General features: G+C 38.9%; 1 protein-coding gene and 1 pseudogene across 3 annotated transcripts; both read left to right on the top strand.

The window, feature by feature from the left end:
* Positions 1 to 8,759: 8,759 nt before the first annotated feature.
* Positions 8,760 to 18,203, top strand: LOC147948608 (uncharacterized). 3 transcript variants are annotated; one of them, XM_087483068.1, is made up of 38 exons: positions 8,760 to 8,995; positions 9,500 to 9,626; positions 9,762 to 9,869; positions 9,955 to 10,071; positions 10,168 to 10,318; positions 10,415 to 10,662; positions 10,750 to 10,920; positions 11,018 to 11,091; positions 11,167 to 11,284; positions 11,405 to 11,488; positions 11,564 to 11,659; positions 11,757 to 11,858; positions 11,956 to 12,024; positions 12,183 to 12,278; positions 12,374 to 12,481; positions 12,605 to 12,718; positions 12,884 to 12,967; positions 13,090 to 13,218; positions 13,339 to 13,537; positions 13,626 to 13,769; positions 13,868 to 13,911; positions 14,101 to 14,184; positions 14,286 to 14,354; positions 14,428 to 14,504; positions 14,598 to 14,667; positions 15,111 to 15,260; positions 15,691 to 15,756; positions 15,857 to 16,001; positions 16,109 to 16,173; positions 16,274 to 16,339; positions 16,545 to 16,638; positions 16,746 to 16,782; positions 16,907 to 16,964; positions 17,070 to 17,180; positions 17,263 to 17,330; positions 17,564 to 17,630; positions 17,732 to 17,800; positions 17,884 to 18,203. In XM_087483068.1, the coding sequence occupies exons 1-38, from the start codon at positions 8,964 to 8,966 to the stop codon at positions 17,968 to 17,970; spliced, it is 3,798 nt and encodes a 1,265-aa protein (XP_087339194.1). In that variant the 5' UTR covers positions 8,760 to 8,963; the 3' UTR covers positions 17,971 to 18,203. The 3 variants fall into 3 exon arrangements, with proteins under 3 accessions (XP_087339194.1, XP_087339193.1, XP_087339195.1); XM_087483067.1 differs by lacking the exon at positions 8,760 to 8,995 and having other exon boundaries at positions 9,495 to 9,626; XM_087483069.1 differs by lacking the exon at positions 8,760 to 8,995 and having other exon boundaries at positions 9,501 to 9,626; positions 11,785 to 11,858.
* The window catches only part of LOC104718571 (uncharacterized), a 38,553-nt pseudogene continuing 38,178 nt past the window's right edge, over positions 17,994 to 18,368 (top strand).

The following is an 18,368-nucleotide window of genomic DNA, read 5'->3' on the forward strand; positions in this document are numbered from 1 at the left end:
AAAGATATATGATATCATAATTATGTTCTCGAGAACTCATTAATGATCATCAAAAACCTTAAAAGTTTTTTCGGAAGAAAAGATCTTGGAAACATCTTTTGAAATAGATGCTATAATAATCACTTATAATAGAAGTCATATATATATATATCTAGTCATATAAGATCATGCATAAATGCTGACGAGCATTTATATATCTTATGAATTATGCATAGAATTTTCTACTAACCTCTTTACAGCATATAATTCATTCTCTATGAGTAGATTTTGATATGAGTTAAAACGTATCTTGTATTGCAAAGATATGATTAACTTGAGCTTATTATATTTTTGAAACCTCGAGTTTGGTTTAGTTATTTTTGTAGATGGAAGATTTATATCGGATCTATATAAAGATATATAGCAAAACAACGACTTTGTGATGTTTTAGTGACAGACTTTGGTCGTCTCTTATCCAAGTCATGCCAAAAACAATTGTGCTTCATATGCCATATCGCGAATCCATAATGGCTCAGATGATGCCCGAACATCAACAATAGTTACATGCCTAAGTCTGGAGCCTCATAACATGTTGGCGAAGAACTTCAAACTGAGGGTTCGATCAGCATCAACTAGTTAATGCTTGTTGAGACCCATTTGCAAGAAGCAACTGAAAGGCAACAACACTGTTTTGAAGACTATGTTGCATATGTCGCCCAAATCAAAGGAAGCTACACCAAGAACGACAAAACAAGACATATTCCTCTCTTACACTCAAGAATTTGAGAAGAATAAAGAAGTTGATAGCAAGTCCATTAACTCAAGTAGCATTGTAACCGAGTTATTTACAAAGGTGCTTTCGACTACCTCATACAGAATGCATCTTCAGAGATCAAAATGCATCTTTTGAAGATGATACTTCCAGGAGGAGAATATGATGATTCGCGTGGCTGCACTCTTTTTCCCTTATCATAGTTTTTATCCCACTGAGCTTTTCCAAGACAAGGTTTTTAACGAGGCAGCAAATAACACGTAAAATATTGACTTCTCAAAGGACCCAACTTTTATTTTTTAATAATAAATAATAAATATAATATAATAAATAAACTACAACTAGTGGTCCCATACCCACTAACCACCTAACCACAATCACATTCAACAGCGGAAATAACCAATATTAATATCCAATAAAATAACCAATAATAAACCAATATTCAGAACATAACCAATAATCAATAACCAAACAACATGAATCATAGAACTAGTAACCTAACAATGTTTCTAATGACTCAACTCTAGCCAGACAGCAACCAATCAAGTCCCTAAAACATCCTACTCTTTATTGCCTTGATTCCACGATCACACTTTACCTTTACCTGCACCACAAACACAAATTGCAATGCATGAGTATTTAAAAAACACTCAGTAAGGCAATCCTCCCATCTATTGGGCTATACACACAAGCAATAGAGACATCTCTAACCATCAACCAACAATCAACAATCATCAATAAACAAACCAGGACTCTGCATCGACCGACACCAACATGCATCGACCGACACATGTTAGAGGTTGCATCGACCGACACAAGATCTGCATCGACCGATGCAAGGCTAACTTGCATCGACCGATGCTCCCATTGCATCGACCGACGCATGCTCGACATAGCCCAAAAACCCTAGAGTTTTACGCGCCGTCTTCGCATTTGCATCGACCGACGCACAAAGTGCATCGACCGATGCAATGCCGAGCATCGTTTTCCGCCAAAGCTTCTCGCCGGATCTTCGTTCCTACAACCACAAAACTCAATCCCAAGCCACAAGAAAGCTTCCTAACGTCCCAAATAACAATCTAACAAGCCTAACAACACATAACAAGCAAATCAGAGAATTCTCTAGCTTAGATAAGCCATGGTCATGCACTTACCTTTGCCAAGACGATTCTGAACCTCAATCAAGCAAGAAAACACTTCTAGAAGCCTCCTACAACGTCCTAAGCCTCAGATCTCACTAGAAAACGCCACCAATCAACATAAATCACCAAGAACACCAAGAACACTCTTTCACTCTTATGTTTCTCTCAAAAACGGCCAAAGTCGACTAATGAGACAAAAGAAACGATTTCAGGGTTTTCCTTTTCCTTTTGCCCAAAACGCAGCGTTTAACTTAAACTCGTCCGCACAAAACTGAACATGCGTCGACCGATGCACCTATTGCATCGACTGATGCAACCCCTAAACCGGGATTTTGGTTCGCGGATGTTACAATTCTCCCCCACCAATCTAGATTCGTCCTCGAATCTCAAACAACCATCAGCCAAGGACTCCCGTGCAAACGTTTCCACGGCCCGCACTCCTGCGACCGATCTATGGAAGGTCACTTCTAGACGATAGACTCACGCTCCAAGCGTTATTTGCACTCGACTTTTGGACTTTCCTTTACTCATAAGCCTAAACCTTGAGTTTTTATTGGCACCTCATCATACCTAAGTCTGCATGCCATAATGTTGGCTCATCATCGGGCCTAAACCCGCATGCCATAATATATAAGGAAAATCCAATACTCGTCTCTCGGGTTGCCACCGTATAGCGGCCCCCGGATCGTCATCCGAAATAGATATACCAACCATACTCCCAAGCCACAAAGTCTCAGAATATGGCAGTACTAGGAGAACCAAAGTCCCCCAAAAGTCGCGAGCAAACCATTATGAACACGTCTGAGTCCTATCCCTATCTAGGTTTCCTTCCCGTAGCTCGCATAAAACATCTCATTGTCCTACCAACCACATATCCCCCTCACTAGAATACCTCATGACCACACAAGGATCATATACATGCCACAAGGCCAAACAAATGTCTTAAACAGGACCGTCACAAAGACCAAAAAATCTATCCTAAACAGGGCCGTCACAAAGACCAAACAATCTGTCCTAAACAGGACCGTCACAAAGACCAAACAATCTGTCCTAAACAGAACCGTCACAAAGACCAAACAATCTGTCCTAATCAGGACCGTCACAAAGACCATCTGTCCCGAAAGACCGTCACAAAGACCATCTGTCCCGAAGGACCGTCACAAAGACCATCTGTCCCGAAGGACGGTCACAAAGACCATCTGTCCCGAAGGACCGTCACAAAGACCATCTGTCCCGAAGGACCGTCACAAAGACCATCTGTCCTGAAGGACCATCACAAAGACCATCTGTCCCGAAGGACCGCTTAAACAGGCACTCTGGCTAAACAGCCCGCCACAAAGGCCACACATCTGGCTAAACATCCGCCACAAAGGCTACATAATGTCTAAAAGACTGTCACACACAGCACAATGACTCAAAAGTTCGCCACTAAGGCCACACAAGCCTCCCCAAGGCTCTCCACCACTAAAATGGATAAATACTCACATTAAACTTTCTATTTTTAGCACTATCCACTTTGGAAACATCTATTTCAAGAAACTTTCCCCAAACCCCGCCTCACGGAAACTTCGTATCCCGAGCACCACCACATCTTGTTAATGAGTCGCACAACCAACCACCCCAAGCGACCGAGTAAACAAGATAGATGGGCTGGAATACTCCATTCCCGCTCCAGCCACGGATTACAGATGGGACCCGGCTAGACAAGTTCAAGTTGCGGCTTGCTTCTCATACCACTTCTTAAACCTTGCCTTCATCCTCGCCTCAGGCTTCCAAGTCTACTCCTCAACACCATCACAGTCCCAAAGGAATCTCATCAAAGGAATCTTCTTCTTCCGAAGTTCCTTGATCCTCCTCTCGAGAACCCTCACTGGTCTCGGCTCCAAAGTCATGTTAGGCTGAAGATCTTCAGGAATCTTAGCCAACAATTGATCATCCTCACGGAGACACTTCCGCAACATAGAAATATGAAATACGTTGTGGAACGCACGCATAACCACAGGCAACTCCAGCCTATATGCTACCGGTCCCACCAGCTCAATCACCCTGAACGGACCCATAAACCCCAGACTCAACTTAGTCTCTGTCAATGACCTGTTCGGACCCCGCAACATGGCCATCTTGAGGTATACTCTGTCTCCTACCTGAAACTAAGATCTCTCCTCCTCCTATCAGCATAACTCCTCTGCCTATCCTGAGCCTCCTTCATGTTCAGCTTGAGAACCTGAATCTTCTCTGAGGTCTCTTGAACAAAATCTGCCCCGAACATGCTTCTCTCCCCCACCTAAGTCCAGCATAACGGTGTACGACACGACCTCCCATACAAAGCCTCATAATGAGCCATCACAATACTCGCCTGATAACTGTTGTTGTAAGCAAACTCTACCAGGTTCAGGTGATCTGCCCAATGGCCACCCCAATCCAATACACACATCCTCAGCAAATCCTCTAGCATCTGGATCGTCCTCTCCGATTGTACGTCTGGCTGGGGATGATAAGTTTTACTCATATGCACCTTAGTGCCCATCTCTGCCTGAAATGCCTTCCAGAACACCAAAGTGAACTTAGAATCCCTATCAGAAACGATACTCACTGGCACCCCATGCAATCTGACTATCTCTCTCACATACTTCTTAGCCAAGACCGTTGCTCCATCAGTCTTCTTAATGGCCAGAAAATGTGTTGACTTAGTCAACCGGTCCACAATGACCCAAATAGCATCAAAAGTCCGAGACACTGGCAATCCTACCACAAAATCCATAGTGATCATATCCCACTTCCACTCAGGAATGAGTAGACTCTTCAGTAACCCGCCTGGAACCTGATGCCCAGCCTTCACTAGCTGACACACATTGCACCTCACGACCCAACTAGCTACATCCTTCTTCATCTCGACCCAGTGATAGTACCTCTTGAGATCACGGTACATCTTAGTCGCTCCTGGATGAATAGAAAACTTGCTCGCATGAGCCTCTCTCAGGATCTCCTGTCTCAACTTCTCATCCTTGGGCACACAAATCCGACCATGCACCAAGATAATACCATTATCTGAGACCTGATACTCTGAATCCACATCTTTTGAGGCATTCACCAGCCCCAAATCCTGCTCCTTAGCCAACCGCACCCTACTCAAAAGATATGCTTTATCAACTGCTTCCAAATCCAACGGTTCCTGTGAAACAGCACACAAGGTCAAAGTACTGATCTCTCCTACCAGAGACTCCATCTCCTGCTCCTGAGCTGAAACTACCCTCTTCCGACTCAGAGCATCTGCAACCGTGTTAGCCTTACCAGGATGATAAGCTATCTCCAAATCATAATCTGCCACAAGCTCCATCCACCGCCTCTGACTCAAATTTAGCTCAGGCTGAGTGAATATGTACTTCAGACTCTTATGATTTGTAAACACCTGCACCTTTGCACCATAAAGATAAGATCTCCAAATCTCCAGGGCAAAAACTACAGCAGCCATCTCCAAATCATGAGTAGGATAGTTGCCCTCATGCTTCCGCAACTGCCGCGAAGCATAGGCAATCACCTTGCCATGCTGCATCAACACACACCCCAAACCAACCCTAGATGCATCAGTATAAACCACATAGAGTTCTCCCTGCTCAGGCAAAGCCAACACTGGCGTAGTAGTCAACATCTCCTTAAGGCTTTCAAAGCCCTCCTCACACTCCTGTGACCACACAAAAGAGACATCCTTCCCTGTCAACTTAATCATAGGGCGTGCTCTACTTGCAAAACCCTGCACAAACCTCCTGTAGTAACCTGCCAACCCAAGGAAACTCTTGATCTCTGTGGCATTCTGCGGTCTAGGCCAATCCCTGATAGCCTGAATCTTCTCCGGATCTACAGAAACCCCCTCTGCAGAAACAATGTGACCCAGAAAACCCATCTCACGCTGCCAAAAACTGCACTTGCTTAACTTGGCAAACAACTTCTGCTCCCGCAGCTTCTCCAAAACTGCCCTCAAATGCACTGCATGCTCCTCAGGACTCTTAGAATATACCAGGATATCTTCGATGAAAATGATACAGACACGTCCAGAAACTCCTGAAACACGTTGTTCATCAATCTTATAAACGCTGCTGGCGCGTTAGTCAACCCGAAATGCATCACCACAAAACTTGATCCCAAGCAACAAAAAAGCTTCCTAACATCCCAAATAACAATCTAACAAGCCTAACAACACATAACAAGCAAATCAGAGAGTTCTCTAGCTTAGATAAGCCATGGTCATGCACTTACCTTTGCCAAGACGATTCTGAACCTCAATCAAGCAAGAAAACACTTCTAGAAGCCTCCTACAACGTCCTAAGCCTCATATCTCACCAGGAAAAGCCACCAATCCACAAAAATCACCAAGAACACCAAGAACACTCTTTCTCTCTTTTTTTCTCTCAAAAGCGACCATAGTCGACAAATGAGACAAAAGAAACGATTTCAGAGTTTTCCTTTTCCCTGTGCCTAAAACGCAGCGTTTAACTTAAACTCGTCCGCACAAAACTGAACATGCATCGACCAATGCACCTATTGCATCAAGCGATGGAACCCCTAAACCGGGATTTCGGTTCGCGGATGTTACAACTTCAAAGAAGAATGTCAATGATAAAGGTGATGAGAAGCAAAGAATGATTGATATGAGTCATCTACAAAACTTATGAAGAGAATATGATTCTTTATTGCAAGGGGAGTTTATGTCACTGTACACTTTTTTCCTCGTCATGGTTTTTATCCGAAAGAAGTTTTCCGTGACAAGGTTTTTAATGAGGCAGTGCATAACTCATCATTAGTGATGGATACTCAAGGGGGAGTGTCATAAACTAAATATAATTATCCATTACTACTACATGTGTCTTCCACCTCAGTGACACTTGTTTATTATATGCAATACATGTCTTTGTGATGAAACACTTTGAAAGGACCCAACTTTAAAAAAAAAAATAATAATAAATAAATAAATATAATAACAGAAATAAACTACAACTAGTGGTTCCATATCCACTAGCCATCTAACCACAATCACATTCAACAGCGGACATAACCAATAATAATCCAATAACCAACATTAATTCCAAATCATAAACTAATGATCCAAACAACATAAACCAGAGAACCAGCAATCCTAAACAATATTCTAGAACTCAACTCTAGGAACCTAACAGAAGCCAGACAACCAAGCGAACCACTAGAACATCCTTTTCTTCATTGCCTTGATTCCACGATCATACTTTGCCTTTACCTGCACCACAAACACAAATTGCAATGCACAAGTATTTTAAAAACACTCAATAAGGCAATCCTCCCATCTACTGGGCTATACACACAAGCAATAGAGACATCTCTAACCATCAAACAATAATCAACAATCAACAATAACAAACCAGGACTCTGCATCGACCGACACCAACATGCATCGACCGACACCAGATTGGGATGCATCGACCGACACAAGGTTGCATCGACCGATGCTAGATGCACTTGCATCAATCGACACTCGCACTGCATCGACTGACGCATGCTCGACATAACACAAAACCCTAGGTTTTACGCGCCGTCCTCGCACTTGCATCGACCGACGCACAATGTGCATCGACCGATGCAATGCCAAGCATCATGTTTTCCCCGAAGATTCTCGCCGGATCTTCGTTCCTACAACCACAAAACTCGATCCCAAGCCACAAGAAAGCATCCTATCGTCCCAAATATCAATCTAACAAGCCTAACAACACATAACAAGTAAATCAGAGAGATATCTAGCTTAGATAAGCCATGGTCATGCACTTACCTTTGCCAAGACGATTTTGAACCTCAAACAAGCAAGAAAACACTCCTAGCAAGCTCCTACAACGTTCTAAGCCTCAGATCTCATCAGAAAACGCCACAAACCTCCAAGAATCTCCCAAAACGCCCAAGAACTCTCACAAAACTCTTTCTCTCTTTCTATTTCTCAAAAATGGCCAAAACAAGTCAAATGAGACAAAACTCGTGTTAAGGGTTTTCCTAACCCAAAACGCAGCGTTTAACTTAACTCGTCCGCAAAAAGCCAACCTTGCATTGACCGATGCAATCCCTAAACCGGGATTTTGGTTCGCGGATATTACATTTGTTAAAGACACAAAAACACGTATATGAGTGTTGTTGACAAATGGTGATTAAGTGTACGTGACAACCCGTCCCGCGGACCCCACTAGCCCACGGCTAGCTGTCCCAACGGACCGTCCGTGGACCCTGCTAGCCCACTGCTAGCCGTCCCAACGGATCCCAAGCTGGCCCTACAGGGCATCGATCCTAACCCATCACTGTGGATATCCAAATCCACCAGTAGGTTATTGGTGCGCCAGGCGTTACTCGAATCCTGATCCCCACCCTTTAACAACTTTTCTAGAGGAAAAGCTGTCACCAATTAATTTCATATTCATACTTTACAATTAATATAATAAAATTATTAATAATTTCTTTACAAAAATAGTTAAAATAATGTCTTAATAAGTATACATACAATTTTAAATGTTTTTAGATTTACAACCAAAAACTATTTTTAGATTTACAACCAAAAACTAAACAGATTTTCAAAACCTAAAACTAGAAAAAAAAAATTTACTACATCCATTATTCTCATTCAACACCTAAAAGTCTATTTTTTCCAAAGAAAAAAAGATTGAAACAAAAATCAGTTTCCGGAGGAACCGCGTAATCCTTTCTCCCAAGTATTATGGAAACGCCCTCTACGACGAAACACGTCAGAGAAAAAAAAAAAAATCAAAAGCGAGGGTATAATAGTAAGTTATTAGGACTCTCTCACATCCCTAGGACCTGAGATGGCAGAGCTTTGTTGAAGCACACACATAATAATACACACACTGTGTTATGTGTATATATATATTATAAAACCTCTTTCACACCTTTTGACTCCTCCTCTCTTCCTCTCTTCTGTCTCTGTTATTTTTTTCCACGCCCAGTTTCGTTCTGATGAGATTCTTCTATTGAGATTTTCAGAACAAAACTTTCACAACCGATTTGTTGGTCAAAAGGAGATATACCAAATTGCCGACGAAGAAATTATGAGGATTCTTGTTTTATCTCTTCTTCTTCTGGAAAGTCTTTTTTTTTTTTTTTGATTTATTTCTCTATCCATTTGCTTCTCCTCTCTTCTAGCAAATTTGTTTCTGCATATTTTGTTTTTTTTTTTCTTTCAAAGATTTCAATTCGGATTGTAGCAGTGATATACAAACTATTTAGGTTTTTGTATATTTTTTTTTTTAATTTTTGTTGAAATCACTCAATCAGTTATACAAATTGTGATTTATCAAGGAAAAAAAAATATTATTCAAATTGTGGAGTTTTTTTTTTTTTTTTTTGTTGTTAATTCCAGTTTTTCTATTTGGCTGTATAATTCACATTGTGATGATTAACATTTTTTTTTTTTATATTAACAAATTTCAAACACACAAAGAGGTGAAAATTTGTATATATTAACATATTGATATACAAATTTTCACCTTTTTTGTGTGTTTGAAATTTTTGTAGTGGATATTTTTATTTTTTGGAATTTCTCTGAATTTGATGTTGGTATTTTTTTTTTCTTTTTACCAATGCAGATTCTGTTTGTTGGTCATGGAGTAGAAGCAAAACAATCAGCAGGATATTGTGCTATGTATGACATCTGTGGAGCACGAAGCGACGGGAAAGTACTAAATTGCCCTTTAAACATTCCTGCAGTGAAAGTGAGTATATGTGTCGTTTGTGTGTGTGGTTTTTTTTTTTTTTTTTTTAATTTATTGCTCAAGAGATGAAGCATTTTTTGTTGTTGTCGTCTCGATCTACTAATCGTTTCTCACTCTCTTCTTCTTCTTATCTAGCCTGATGATTTGCTATCTTCCAAGATTCAAAGCTTGTGTCCAACAATCACTGGCAATGTTTGTTGCACAGAGACTCAGTTTGATACATTACGTTCACAAGTTCAACAGGTATTATAAAACCAGGCTTTAGATCTTTTTTTTTTCATGATTCAAGATTCACTGAAATTTGAAATGTGTGTGTGTTTGTTGTCAGGCTATTCCCTTTATTGTAGGTTGTCCTGCATGTTTGAGGAACTTTCTGAATCTTTTCTGTGAACTTACTTGTTCTCCGGATCAGAGTTTGTTTATCAATGTCACTTCTACTACAAAGGTAACAACTTTTTTGAATGATGCACCTGTCTGTCTAATTGATGCTGCAATTTTGAAGTAGCTTTAAGTCGTCCCATTGCTGTGTTTTGTTTGGCAGGTCAAGAATAATTTGACTGTAGATGGGATTCAGTACTATATAACTGATGATTTTGGAGCGGGGATGTATGAATCCTGCAAAGATGTGAAATTTGGTAGCTCAAATAGCCGTGCTTTAGACTTTCTCGGAGCTGGTGCAAAGAATTTTAAAGGTAGATATTTTGTTATATGCCTCAAGGACTAGTTCGATTGAGTTTTTTTTACTTAGCTTATCTTGATATAAATGTGATGTCTGTTGTGTCCATCAGAATGGTTTGCATTTATTGGCCAGAAAGCGGGTGTCAATTTGCCAGGCTCACCATATGGGATCGCGTTTTTGCCAACACCACCTGTATCATCTGGAATGAGGCCTATGAATGTGTCTGCTTATTCATGTGGTGATGATACTCTTGGCTGTTCTTGTGGTGATTGTCCTTCTGCAGCTACTTGCTCCAGTAGAGCGGAACTTCCTACTCAGAAAAAGCATTTTTGTTCAATCCAAATTGGATCACTTAAGGTATATATGGATTCCATATTTACTAGTGCTTATGATTTTGAAGTCTTTGTTTAACATGGTCCTCCTGGTTGGTGGTGAATCATGCAGGCGAAATGTGTTGATTTTATACTAGCCATTTTGTATATTGTATTGGTTTCTCTGTTTCTCGGAGGGGGTTTACTTCACCGAGTAAGGGGTAAGAAGAACACCTCCCAGATGAGTCCTGGTGGAGAACGAAATGCTAATAATCTGCCAAAACCCGACACTATTCATGCAGAGGTATTTATGTGCTTAGCCTGACCACTACTACAACTTTTGAAGTTTGAGCTGCTGATTAATAATTGGGATGCTCATTGCTTTGTTATGTTTTCCTCAGATGTTACAAAATACACCACAAAGAAACTGGGCTCAGCTGTCGACAGTGCAAGGACACTTGGCCAATTTTTACAGGTAATTGAAATTCATTCACTAGGCTGCCTAGCGTCAAAGTAGGTTTGTTGAAATTGTCGGGTTTTCTGTTTCCAGGAAGTATGGGATTTGGGTAGCAAGACACCCAACTCTTGTTTTGTGTTTGTCAATCTCTATAGTTCTTCTACTTTGTGTGGGTTTGATCCGATTCAAAGTGGAGACACGGCCTGATAAGGTAGCTATTTGATTTTTTTTCCCTCTTGCTTAGTGTTTTTACAATGCTATACTATATGCAATCTTATTTGACCTTTCCGGAAAATGTTTATATAAATTGTTTTCATACTGTATATTGCAGCTATGGGTAGGACCAGGGAGCAGAGCTGCTGAAGAGAAACAATTCTTTGACACCCATCTTGCTCCTTTCTATAGAATTGAACAGGTTTCCCCATTTCTATCAAACATTCAAACTTCTCTTAATCAGCTTTCTTTTCACATTTTTTGGAAATTTCTGCAGCTAATACTAGCAACAGTTCCAAAATCTCCTCATGAAAAGGCGCCAGAGATTTTGACAGATGACAATATTAAGTTACTTTTTGACATACAAAAGAAGGTATTTGCTTTCTGGTTTTCCAGCATTTTAAATCTATCTGATCACCCGCATAATGTCTTTCTGTACTGGACATGTAAAAAGTTGTTTAATATGGTAGGTTGATGGACTTCGGGCAAATCACGCAGGTTCTATGGTTTCTCTGACAGATATTTGCATGAAACCCCTTGCAGAGGATTGTGCCACACAGAGTGTTCTGCAGGTTGCACTCCTTCCTTTTTATAGTACTAGAGTTGGCCTTTCCTCAATAGACCAGTAGTCCCTAACGTATCTGGTGGATTTCTTGCTTATGGAGGCAGTATTTCAAAATGAAACTAGAAAATTATGAGGACTTTGGAGGCGTCGATCATGTTAAATATTGCTTTGAGGTAACTTGTGAATTTATATACTATTTCATTTTTCTCATTGTAATTTCTCCATGACTGCACTCCACATTTTTAGCCTATTTTTGTTTCATTTTAATAAGTTTATGGCAATATTTTTTTGATATCTAACCACTTTATAATATGCTCACTACTTTCTTCAGCATTTCACCTCGACAGATTCATGTTTGAGTGCATTTAAGGGTCCCCTTGATCCAACTACTGCACTGGGAGGTTTCTCAGAGAACAGTTTTAGTGAGGTAGTATTCTTCAGTTTGTTAGAGTAACTTATATAGAGTAAGTCCATTCATACGATGAGTATCTAATACCCCTTTAATTGACATGCTTAGGACAGGCTTCTGCTTTTCTTGTGACTTATCCTGTGGACAATGCTGTTAACAATGAAGGCAACAAAACTGAGAAAGCAGTGGCATGGGAGAAAGCCTTTATCCAACTGGCCAAGGTTGGAAATTTTGATACGAAAAAACAAAATTTTAGTTATTTTATTTTACTAATTTTATGATGCACAAAGCTTGATGCTACTGTTCTTGTTCTTTCTTTTACGCTAGTACTCTTTATATGACAGGATGAATTGTTGCCAATGGCTAAAGCAAAAAATTTAACTCTTTCTTTCTCTTCGGAAAGTTCTATTGAAGAAGAATTGAAAAGAGAAAGCACCGCAGATGTCATAACTATAGCGGTGAGTTTCCTTATTTTGTACCTTCAAGATTCAATAGTCTATTTTATCTTAATATATTTATGCCATCTTTTGCTTTTTTTTTTAAATTATTTTTTATTATTCCTACTCTGTTTGGTTTCTAATATGTCTTTCATGTCTTCTTTTTCTCCTGTTTTTGTCCTTCAGATAAGTTATCTTGTCATGTTTGCCTATATATCACTCACACTTGGGGATGCACCTCGCTTAAATTCCTTTTACATTACCTCAAAGGTATGATAATGATAAACGGTTAGAATTATCTGAATTATAGTGTTACTCTGAACTTAACGAAGTTTCAAACCTCAAAGGATTTCCTTATACTTTATTCTGAAATGTAACCTTCTTAATTTCAGGTTTTGCTTGGTCTATCTGGTGTTATTCTTGTCATGCTTTCTGTCCTTGGCTCTGTAGGATTTTTCAGTGCTGTTGGGATGAAATCGACTCTAATCATAATGGAAGTCATACCTTTTCTTGTTTTGGCTGTAAGTCATGTCTGATACTAATATTGCTTGCAACTTAAATATGTAACTGATGTTGTTGCCGACGATCTACATCTTGTTCTTATTTTTTTCCTTACTTCTACATGAAATATTTATCAACAGGTCGGTGTTGATAATATGTGCATACTGGTTCATGCTGTTAAGAGACAAGAGCAAGAGCTCCCTTTGGAAAGACGAATAAGCAATGCCCTTATGGAAGTTGGACCATCAATTACTCTTGCAAGTTTAGCCGAGATTTTAGCTTTTGCTGTTGGTGCTTTTATTAAAATGCCAGCTGTTCGAGTGTTCTCCATGTTTGCTGGTCAGTAAAAACATTTCAGTATTTCAGTTTGAATACTTTGATTATCTACCTTCTGGCTTTTTAACGATTATATGCTTCATGCTTTCAGCATTGGCTGTCCTTTTGGACTTTCTTCTCCAGGTTACTGCTTTTGTTGCTTTGATAGTTTTTGACTTCCAGCGGACAGAGAATAAGAGGGTTGATTGCTTCCCATGTATCAAGACATCACAATCATCAGATAGTGCTGACAAAGGTAATCACTTCTGGGTTTTGATATATCACCATACCCTTTTTCATTGTAGAATTTTGTGAAATTAAAGTTTCATTGGAGTTGCCTGGTATCACTCTCAGGGATTGGTCAGAGAAAAGCTGGCATTTTGACTCGATATATGAAGGTACTTTATTAATTAACTCGTACCACCTAGTACACCCTAGGAGATTTGGTTTCTGTTCTACATAATTGAGATTTCCCTTAAAAAAAACATTTTACGTTATCCTTGCATGTATTTTAGTCTAGGCAATTTTTCAGTCAACGAAAGATTTTAGTTATTTTGAATTTTTTATGTTTCATTCTACACTTTCAGGAAATTCATGCACCCATCCTCAGCCATTGGGCAGTCAAAATATTGGTTATTGCCTTCTTCTTTGGCTTAGCAATGGCTGGAATTGTGAGTTGATACATTTTCTGACCCATAAGAGAAATGTTGTATCCTTCATTTTAGCTGTTGAAATTATCATCTTTTATTAAACATGTTCATGGATTTTGTAGGCATTGTCCACTCGGATTGAGCCTGGTTTGGAGCAACAAATTGTTCTTCCTCAGGATTCATATCTTCAGGTTTATATTGAACTTTACTAATGTAAAGTATCAAACCTAGGCTATCTAACAAGTGCCCCTCTTTTCCTATTAGGGTTACTTCAACAATATTTCTACATATCTTCGTATCGGTCCACCTTTATACTTTGTTCTGAAAAATTATAACTACAGGTATCTCACGTTCTGTTTCTCTTAGCTGTAAGTGTTTAGCTGATATAATTTGGTCCAACTTATGATTAAAACTCATTTTGCCTCATGTCTCAGCTCAGAATCAAGACAGACAAATCAACTTTGTTCCATTAACAAGTGTGATCCTAACTCTCTTTTAAACGAGGTATATAGCTTGTCTGCATTTATTTTCATTTCTCCTCCTAATATAATTTGGTTATCTGTCTTTGATATATGTCTATACTTTGTTTTCTTGTACATTAGAGAAAGTCTCACTATCCATTTTTCACATTACAATCACATTTATCTCAAGTTTTTCAAATTCAATTTAGTAGTGTGGTAAGTTAAGTCTACAAATAATCTGGATCTGTTTTTAGTACCTACTGATATTTGTTATTGCTAACATTCTTAATGTGTTCCACAAGTCAATGCGGAAAAGAATTAATATTTTTATATGTCCTCACAAGATTTTAAGACATGGCACTATTAATATTTACAACTTCTCTAGCTGTTGGCATTAAATGTGTTTCAGTAATCGATTAGGCAAATATTTAGCGGAGTATCTGTTCTTATTCTTTATGAGTATCTAACTTTCATTCTTGTCCATAGATTGCAAGGGCTTCTTTGACTCCAGAACTAAGCTACATAGCTAAGCCAGCTGCTTCATGGCTTGACGACTTTCTTGTGTGGTTATCTCCTGAGGCATTTGGCTGTTGCCGAAAGTTTACAAATGGTACCTTCTGCCCCCCTGATGACCAGGTATATATATATTTTGATTTCACTGCCAAGGCTTAGAATCAATATATTTAAGATTTAGTGGTCCCATATATAACAAACATAAATGAACTGAGATAGAGAAGAAAAGTAACTTCAATTATTATAAGCGTTCTCATTGGTTATAAATGGGACTAATCATTTCATTGCGTTAAAAAGTCACATGGGCATCCCCACTCATAAGCTAGCTTTTAACTGGACTTGGTGTAGCCGTGTGGGGCCTAGTATGGGATAGGCTCTTATCACATTCTTACAAATATTGGAAAACTCATTCAAAAGTAGCACATTGTGATTATTCAAAATGTATACAATATCATACTTATTTATGAGGTCCAAAATATTATGGTAATACTGTGTCGAGCGATTTATAACTTACTGAAGGCTAAATGTTCTCGTACTTTTGTTGCATTTCTAGCCTCCTTGTTGTCCTCCTGATCAAGGCAGCTGTGGCCTAAGTGAAGTATGCAAAGATTGTACCACGGTAATTTATTCAATTAATTATATTAGTAGGGATGTGTTTGTTACTCTCCGCAACATCTCTAATGATGACTTGCATAATTTTTTTCTTTTCGGTTGTCCAGTGCTTCCGTCATGCAGATTTAAGCAGTGACCGCCCATCCACAACCCAATTCAAAGAGAAACTTCCTTGGTTCCTCAGTGCGCTTCCTTCCGCTGATTGTGCTAAAGGTGGTCATGGTGCTTATTCTAGTAGTGTTGATTTGCAAGGTTTCCACACTATCTCCTTTTTCTTTTTTAGTCCATTTAACTGTCATCGATTCTAGCATGGTATTGATACCCAAATCTGTAATATGTATGCTCTCATTTCTTACCAGGCTATGAAAGTGGTATCATTCAAGCTTCATCGTTCCGCACTTATCATACACCCCTTAACAAGCAGGTACTTTCCCATCTCATAAAATGTAGAGCAACTTTTCATGTTTGTTGTGAGTCTCTATTCTTGTTTTAGTTTATACTTTATACTGAAAGTTTGTTTTCAGGTTGACTATGTTAATTCAATGAGAGCTGCTCAAGAGTTTAGTGCAAAAGTTTCTCGTTCCTTAAAGGTACCATATACTGATCGATGCAAGTCACATGATTTCATATTTTATTATCTTCTTGATAAACAAATGACTCATACATTTTTCCCCCTTTAATATATAGTTGGATTTCCTAATGGAAACTGATCTAACTTGTCGCAATTTCTTCATCACTATGGTAGTTTCTTTTTATTGAATTTTAATGTCTAACTTGTAGTTTATTCTTTTTCAGATGGAGATTTATCCATACTCAGTATTTTATATGTTCTTTGAGCAATATCTTGACATATGGAAAACTGCATTAATCAACCTCTCCATAGCCATCGGTTTGTAAATCTTATATTCCCAGATCTTAGCTTCTAGTTGGTAGGTGTTGATTCTAAATTTTGACTTTGAGCTGACTTTGAAAGTGTTTTTTTTTTTTTTTTTACAGCTGCCGTGTTTGTCGTGTGTTTAATCATCACATGCAGGTATCACTCTAAAGCTCTTTCCCACTGAAATATACTCTTAACCTCTTTGTTATCATAGTTTTCTTGTTAGATATGATTAAACCTGATTCTACATTTTTTCCCCTCTGTCTGCTTTCTAACTCAGCTTTTGGAGCTCCGCAATTATTTTGCTGGTGATCGCAATGATCATTATTGATCTTTTGGTACTCTACTCTCTCATTGTTATGAAAAAAACTATCTATATTCATACTCTCAGTCTCAGGTTACTAATGTGATACTCGACCAACCCTTGATTTAAAACATGCTAGGGGGTTATGGCAGTCTTTCATATCCAGCTAAACGCGCTATCAGTTGTAAATCTAATAATGTCCGTGGGCATAGCGGTAGAGTTTTGTGTACACATAACTCACGCTTTCTCGGTCAGTCCCCCTCTGTCTGTATTAACAGTATTAACAACCACAATGCTATTTTCATCCTGACGGGAATTTCCTAAATGCTCAGATAAGCTCTGGGGACAGAAACCAACGGATGAAAGAGGCGCTGGGTGGGATGGGAGCTTCAGTTTTCAGGTATTTTGTCTCTCTTCAACTCGATCCATGAACATAGAACACAAACCAAAGATTCTGTTTCCCTCGGTATAAGCTGATAAACGCTTAGCAAAGCCCATAACTTCCCTACACATTTTCTTGGGAAAAATCCACTAATTTCCGTGATGGATCTCACAAACAAGAATTGCTTCCTGTTTATTAGAATTGCTTCTTAATACAATCCAATGTCCTTATTAACATATGTTCTGTGGCAGTGGAATTACGTTGACTAAGCTAGTTGGGGTGATTGTGCTCGGTTTCTCAAGATCAGAAGTCTTTGTGGTATGTGCTTGCGATCTCTCTTGAAGCTTTTTTTTATTATTCTTAGTCTTTCCTTTCCTTTTCGTATTTGGCTTCTGAATTTGTTTTTGTATCCCCGACAGGTCTACTACTTCAAGATGTATCTGGCACTAGTCCTACTCGGTTTCTTGCACGGCCTTGTATTTTTACCGGTAAGTCATATGATCATTCAAACATTCACTCATGTTAGATTTTTTTCTTTGTATATTTTGACATATTGGTTTGAATGATGAAGGTGTTCTTGAGCATGTTTGGTCCATCACCAAGACACGTAGAAGGAGAAAGGCAAGAGCATCGGCCTTCGGTTTCATCGCTGCCATAGCTGAATTAGGGTTTTTAGATTTTATGATTAAAATTGTTTTACCACCCACAGCCACAGGTAAGTTCAGTGCATAAAAAAATAGAAAAAAAAAATCACACCAAAGGTTCTTTCGGCCGGTGTTCCTGAGTCCATTATTACCAATTCATGATTTATATTTTATAGTGATAGTATGATAACATCCATACAGATACAGTGAGCCTCTCTATATGAATGAAAACTTGACTTGATAAAAACAGTGCGTTGCAAGCTAAATTGTATTATCAAATACACATTTTGTAAGACGATGGTTTAGAGATACGTACATACCAAATAGTTTGAACCCGGGACAGCTTGAAATTTGAAGTCCCAAGACTCCACGAATACTTGATCTGATTTTTGTAAGGCAACAAACCACTCTA

Source organism: Camelina sativa, chromosome 2 (genome assembly GCF_030686135.1).
Source record: "Camelina sativa cultivar CO46 ecotype springtype chromosome 2, ASM3068613v1".
NCBI lineage: Eukaryota > Viridiplantae > Streptophyta > Magnoliopsida > Brassicales > Brassicaceae > Camelina > Camelina sativa.

What these genes read in the sequence shown, in the direction of transcription:
- LOC147948608 (XM_087483068.1), top strand. Translation starts at nt 8,964, where the DNA reads ATGAGGATTCTTGTTTTATCTCTTCTTCTTCT. An exon ending in AGTGTTCTCCATGTTTGCTG is followed by an intron (nt 13,538 to 13,625) that starts GTCAGTAAAAAC and finishes TCATGCTTTCAG; the next exon opens with CATTGGCTGTCCTTTTGGAC. An exon ending in TCTGCCCCCCTGATGACCAG is followed by an intron (nt 15,261 to 15,690) that starts GTATATATATAT and finishes TTGCATTTCTAG; the next exon opens with CCTCCTTGTTGTCCTCCTGA.